Genomic DNA, 6672 nt, shown 5'->3' with positions numbered 1-6672 from the left:
TTTTATTTCCCTTTCCCATTTTATCTCCTTTTCCCCCTTCCCCATTTCTTTCCCCCTTCCCCATTTTCCCCCCCGTTTTTTTCGGCGCCAGACCCCAAACTGTAGGAATTTAGGAATTTTCTACGACCTCCAGGTGGCTTTGCCCTGTAAATATCTATTTTTTAAACCCGACAGATGAAGAACAAACGAGGATGTGCAATACCCCCAACTCCCCCAAAATCCCGAGCGATTCATGGATTTGCTGTTGGTTTTTTTTTTTCATTTTTCCTGGTTTTTTTTTTTTTTCGCTTTTCCCCCTTTTTTTTTTTTTTTTTTGTGAGGTTTTGGACCCTTTTTTCCCCCTCCAGCCTTTTCCCGGGAGCTTTTGTACCTGTAAAATATTGTAATTAATGATTTGTTGTTAACGAGATCTACTGTAAGTTTTGTACTGTACTGCCCGAGGCTCTGCTTCACAATAAACGGGAATAATTTAACGTGCCCGAGAGGGCTGGGGACAGACTGGGGACACTGGGGACATTGGGGACAGACATGGGGGACATTGGGGACAGACAGGGGACACTGGGGGACATTGGGGACAGAAATGGGACATGGGGACATTGGGGACAGAAATGGGACATTGGGGACAGAAATGGGACAGAAATGGGACATTGGGGACAGAGAACTGGGACATTGGGGACATCAAAAATGGGGACATTGGAGACAGAGAAATGGGGACTGGGGACAGAAATGGGGACATTGGGGACAGGACAGGGGACACTGGGGACAGAAATGGGACACGGGACATTGGGGACAGAAATGGGGACATCGGGGACACTGGGGACAGAAATGGGACATTGGGGACACTGGGGACAGAAATGGGACATTGGGGACAGACAGGGGACACTGGAGACAGACATGGGGACACTGGGGACATTGGGGACATCAAAAATGGGGACATTGGGGACAGAGATGGGACATTGGGGACAGAGATGGGACATTGGGGACAGAAATGGGACATTGGGGACAGAGATGGGACATTGGGGACAGAAATGGGACATTGGGGACATCAAAAATGGGGACATTGGGGACAGAGATGGGACATTGGGGACAGAAATGGGACATTGGGGACAGCCGAGGGATGGGACATTGGGGACAGAAATGGGACATTGGGGACATCAAAAATGGGGACATTGGGGACAGAGATGGGACATTGGGGACAGAAATGGGACATTGGGGACAGACGGGACATTGGGGACAGAGATGGGGGACATCAGAAATAGGACTGGGGACAGAAAAATGGGGACAGTGGACAAAGGACACAGAAATGAGGACAAAGGACACTGGGGACATCCAGAAATGGGACAGGGGACACAGGAATGGGGACACTTGGGACACAGAAATGGGGGAAAAGGACATTGGGGACACCCAGGAGGGACAGGGGACACTGGGGACATCCAGAAATGGGACAGGGGACACGGAAATGGGGACAGGGGACACTGGGGTCTCTCTTAGGGATTTTGGGGGGACACAGGACACTGCGGGGGGGACACCCAGGGATGGGGGGGGGGGACATTGGGGATCCCCAAAAGGGGACAGAGGACACTGGGGACACCCGGGTTTGGGGACACCCCCACGTCACGGGGGGTCCCCCATGAACGGGGGGGGGCGCCGCCCCTCTCCGGACTACATTTCCCAGCAGCCCTCGCGGCGCGCACGCATTGCGGGTGACGTCACACGCACCGAGCGGGAGCTTTTAACCACGTGCGCGGATCCCTCCGCCCGCCGCACAAAAAATAGTCCTTACCCCGTCCCCGCTCCCGTTAATTCCCCCCCACCCGCTCCCGCCGCTCTCCGCCCGCTCCGGTGCCTCGGGGTGGAGGCGCTGCGAGCCCTCCTCGGGTGTTCCCGCGGGGACCGGAGCGGCGGCGGCGGCGCTTCCGGGCGGAGGAGCGGAGGGGAGCGGAGGGATATAAGGACAGCGGTGCTGCGCCCGCGCCTCTTCCGGTTCTCCCTCAGAGCCGCCATGGTGAGCGCGGCGTGGCCGCGGGGGCCCGGGGGGGCTCCGGGGGGGCTCGGAGGGGCCCGAGAGGGCTCGGAAAGAGACGCGGGGCCCGTGGGGGGCGGGGGGGGGCTCAGAGGGGCCCTTTGGGGGGGGGTGCGGGAGCGGCGGGGGGGGGCGTGGGAGGGGCCCGGGAGGGGTTTGAGGGGGGGGGCTCGGAGTGGGATGTGGGGTCTGTGTGGGGCAGGGGGTGCTGAGGGGGGATTTGGGGGGGATTTGGGGGGGTCCCTGAGCGCCTCAGGGGAGGATTTGGGGTCTCCAGAGGGATTGGGGGGCGATCCAAGAGGGATGTGGGGCAGGGGATGCTGAGGGGTCTTTTGGGAGGGGGATTTGGGGGGCGCAAAGAGGGGTGTGGGGTTGTGGGTGGAACCTTTGAGTTCTCTGGGATTTTGTGTGGGGCTGGGGGGCGGCTGTGACGGGGCTGATCCGGGGGGGGGCTGTGGGGTTTTTATGGGGCTGATCCGGGGGGGTCTCTGGGGCTGATCCCGGGGGTCTGTGGGGTTTTTATGGGGCTGATCCGGGCTCTCTCCAGGGTTTTCCCGGGGCTGATCCGGGGGGATCTCTCCGGGATTTTTCTGGGGCTGATCTGGGGGTCTCTGGGGCTGATCCCGGCTCTCTCTGGGGTATTTTTGGGGCTGATCCCGGCTCTCTCTGGGGTATTTTTGGGACTGATCCCGGCTCTCTCAGGGTATTTTTGGGGCTGATCCCGGCTCTCTCCGGGGTATTTTTGGGGCTGATCCGGGGTATTTTTGGGGCTGATCCCGGCTCTCTCCGGGGCATTTTTGGGGCTGATCCCGGCTCTCTCCGGGGCATTTTTGGGGCTGATCCCGGCTCTCTCTGGGGCATTTTTGGGGCTGATCCGGGGTATTTTTGGGGCTGATCCCGGCTCTCTCCGGGGTATTTTTGGGGCTGATCCCGGCTCTCTCCGGGGTATTTTTGGGGCTGATCCCGGCTCTCTCCGGGGCTGACCCCCTTTCCCCACAGACCAAGAAGAGGAGGAACAACGGGCGTGCCAAGAAGGGCCGCGGGCACGTGCAGCCCATCCGCTGCACCAACTGCGCCCGCTGCGTGCCCAAGGACAAGGCCATCAAGAAATTCGTCATCAGGAACATCGTGGAGGCTGCTGCTGTCAGGGACATCTCCGAGGCCAGCGTCTTCGACTGTGAGTGTGGGGTGAAGGCTTGGGAACCCCAAAATCAGCCCCTGCTCAGCCCTGAAAATCAGTTTGAATATATTCCCTTTTGGCAGCCCAAATATTCCGTGGTGTTCACCCCAAAAAACTCTTCCTGTCACCCCTAAATAGTGTCCCTGTCACCCCCAAAATCAGCCCCTGGTCAGACCTGAAATGAGTCCTTCTGTCAGCTTAAAAATCGTCCCTTTGTCACCCCAAATATTCCGTGCTGTTCACCCCAAAAAATAGTCCCTGTCACCCCCAAACAGTGCCTGTGTCACCCCCAAAACAGCTCCATTGTTCCCCCAAAACAGTGCCTGTGTCACCCCAAAATTGACTCCTGGTCAGCCCTGAAATGAGTTCTTCTGTCAGATTAAAAATTGTCCCTTTGTCACCCCAAATATCCCACGGTGTTCACCCCAAAAAATTGTTCCTGTCCCCCCAAAACAGCCCCATTGTTCCCCCAAAACAGTGCCTGTGTCACCCCAAAATAGTGTCCCTGTCACCCCCAAAATCAGCCCCTGGTCAGACCTGAAATGAGTCCTTCTGTCAGCTTAAAAATCGTCCCTTTGTCACCCCAAATATTCCGTGCTGTTCACCCCAAAAAATTGTTACTATCCCTCCAAAACAGTGCCTGTGTCACCCCAAAATAGTGTTTCTGTCACCCCTAAAATCAACCCCTGGTCTGCCCTGAAATGAGTCCTTTTGTCACCCCAAATATCCCACGCTGTTCACCCCAAAAAATTGTTCCTGTGCCCCCAAACAGTGCCTGTGTCACCCCAAAATAGCCCCTCTGTCACCCCAAAGTAGCTCCCTTTGACCCCCCAAAAGATCTGACCTTGCTCATTCTGTCACCCCAAAAATCATCCCTTTGTCACCCCAAATATCCCACACTGCTCACCCCAAAAAATATTCTTTGTCACCCCAAAACAGTGCCCGTGTCACCCCAAAACAGTCTCTGTCACCCCAAGTCACCCCCTTTGCCCCCCCAGGGGCTCTGACCCCCAAGCCAGCCCCGCTGCCCCCCAGATTTGTCCCCCTTGCCCACCCCTAACTCATTCTGCTCACTGTCACCCCAAATCCTGCACCCAGGTCACCCCAAAAACACTGCCCTGGGGCTGCCTTTGGGGTCCCTGCGTGTGTTTTTGGGATCCCTAGGTTTGTTTTTTGGGATTTTTGGGGTCCCCGGGTGTGTTTTGGGGTCCCCGGGTGTGTTTTGGGGTCCCCGGGTGTGTTTTTGGGGTCCCCCGGTGTGTTTTGGGGTCCCCGGGTGTGTTTTTGGGGTCCCTGATTGTGTTCCTGGGGTCCCTGGGTATGTTTTTTTGGGTTTTCGGGGTCCCAGGGTGTGTTTTTATGGGGTTTTTGGGGTCCCAGGGTGTGTTTTGGGGTCCCTGACCCCCGTTTCCCCCCAGCCGACGTGCTGCCCAAGCTGTACATGAAGCTGCATTACTGCCCTGGGGCTGGTTTTGGGGTCCCTGCGTGTGTTTTTGGGGTCCCAGGGTGTGTTTTATGGGGTCCCAGGGTGTGTTTTATGGGGTTTTTGGGGTTCCTGGGTGTGTTTTTCGGGGTCCCTGGGTATGTTTTTTTGGGGTTTTTGGGGTCCCTGGGTGTGTTTTTGGGGTCCCTGGGTGTGTTTTCGGGGTCCCTGGGTGTGTTTTTGGGGTCCCTGGGTGTGGTTTTGGGGTTCCTGGGTGTGTTTTTGGGGTTTTTGGGGTCCCTGGGTGTTCTTTTTGGGGTCCCTGGGTGTGTTTTTGGGGTCCCTGGGTATGTTTTTTGGGGTTTTTGGGGTTCCTGGGTGTGTTTCGGGGTCCCTGACCCCCGTTTCCCCCCAGCCTACGTGCTGCCCAAGCTGTACGTGAAGCTGCTCTGGGTGTGTTTTTGGGGTCCCAGGGTGTGTTTTATGGGTTTTTCGGGATCCCAGGGTGTGTTTTGGGGTCCCTGGGTGTGTTTCGGGGTCCCTGACCCCCGTTGCCCCCCAGCCTACGTGCTGCCCAAGCTCTACGTGAAGCTGCATTACTGCGTCAGCTGCGCCATCCACAGCAAGGTGGTTCGGAACCGCTCCCGCGAGGCCCGCAAGGACCGCACGCCCCCGCCCCGCTTCCGCCCCGCCGTGAGTGGGGGGGTCCCGGGGGGGTCCCCGAGGGGTCTGGGGGGGTCCCCGAGGGGTCCGGGGGGGTCCCCGAGGGGTCTGGGGGGGTCCCAGGGGTCTGGGGGGGTCCCCGAGGGGTCTGGGGGGGTCCCCGAGGGGTTTGGGGGGGTCCCAGGGGTGTTTGGGGGGGTCCCCGAGGGGTCTGGGGGGGTCCCCGAGGGGTCTGGGGGGGTCCCAGGGGTGTTTGGGGGGTCCCCGAGGGGTCTGGGGGGGTCCCCGAGGGGTCTGGGGGGGTCCCAGGGGTGTTTGGGGTGGTCCCCGAGGGGTCCGGGGGGGTCCCCGAGGGGTCTGGGGGGGGGTCCCAGGGGTATTTGGGGGGGTCCCCGAGGGGTTTGGGGGGGGTCCCAGGGGTGTTTGGGGGGTCCCCGAGGGGTCCGGGGGGGTCCCCGAGGGGTCCGGAGGGGTCCCAGGGGTGTTTGAGTGGTCCCAGGGGTGTTTGGGGGTGGTCCCCAAGGGGTCCGGGGGAGGTCCAGCAGTATTTGGGGAGGTCCCCGAGGGGGTCCGGGGGGTCCCATGGGTGTTTGGGAGGGGTCTGGGGGGATCCAGACCGCACCCCCCCACCCCACTTCCGCCCTGACGTGAGTCTGGGAGGGTCCCCGAGGCGTCTGGGGGGGTCCCAGGGGTGTTTGAGTGGCCCCAGGTATGTTTGGGGGTGGTCCCCAAGGGGTCTGGGGGGTTCCAGACTGCCCCCCCACCCCATTTTTGCCCCACCGTGAGTCCGGGGGGTCCCCGAGGGGTCTGGGGGGGTCCCAGGGCTGTTTTGGGGGATCCCCGAGGGGTTTGGGGGTTCAGAAGGGACCTGGAGGGGTCAGGGGGTTCCAGACCTCACCCCCCCCCCACACTCCACTTCTGCCCCGCCGTGAGTCTGGGGGGGCTCAGGAGTGATCTGGGGGGGTCCCCGAGGGGTTTCAGGGGGTCCCCAAGGGGTTTGGGGGGTTCAGGGGGGGGCCTGCAGGGATCCCCGAGGGGTTTGGGGGTCCCAGGGGTGCATGGGAGGGGTCTGGGGGGGGTCTTGGGGGGATCTGGGGGTCTCCCAGGACTGTTTGGGGGGTTCCTGGGGTGTTTGAGAGGGTCCTGGAGGGGTCCCACACGGTTTTGGGGATCCCAGGGGGGGTTCTGGGGGGTCCTGGAAGGGTTTGGGGGGGTCCCAGGGGTCTGTGCCCCCCCCTCACGCCCCCCCTAACTTTGGGTTCTCTCTGCAGGGAGCAGCCCCCCGGCCCCCCCCCAAGCCCATGTGAGGAGCCCCCGGCCCCGCGGGACCCCCAGAGCAGAGTCAATAAAGGATCTGCCCCGAGCCGCTCTCTTTTTTGGGGG

At 60.6% G+C, this 6672-nt stretch overlaps 1 protein-coding gene across 1 annotated transcript; it reads left to right on the top strand.

Annotated features, from left to right (window-relative positions):
* Nucleotides 1–1748: 1748 nt before the first annotated feature.
* On the top strand, nt 1749–6652 carry RPS26 (ribosomal protein S26). The gene is made up of 4 exons (XM_054004625.1): nt 1749–2005; nt 3023–3200; nt 5189–5319; nt 6561–6652. The coding sequence occupies exons 1-4, from the start codon at nt 2003–2005 to the stop codon at nt 6594–6596; spliced, it is 348 nt and encodes a 115-aa protein (XP_053860600.1). The 5' UTR covers nt 1749–2002; the 3' UTR covers nt 6597–6652.
* The last annotated feature ends 20 nt before the right edge of the window (nt 6653–6672 follow it).

This window comes from Vidua macroura, unplaced genomic scaffold, assembly GCF_024509145.1.
Source record: "Vidua macroura isolate BioBank_ID:100142 unplaced genomic scaffold, ASM2450914v1 whyUn_scaffold_107, whole genome shotgun sequence".
Classification (NCBI taxonomy): Eukaryota; Metazoa; Chordata; class Aves; order Passeriformes; family Viduidae; genus Vidua; species Vidua macroura.
This window is presented reverse-complemented; position numbering and strand designations above follow the sequence as displayed.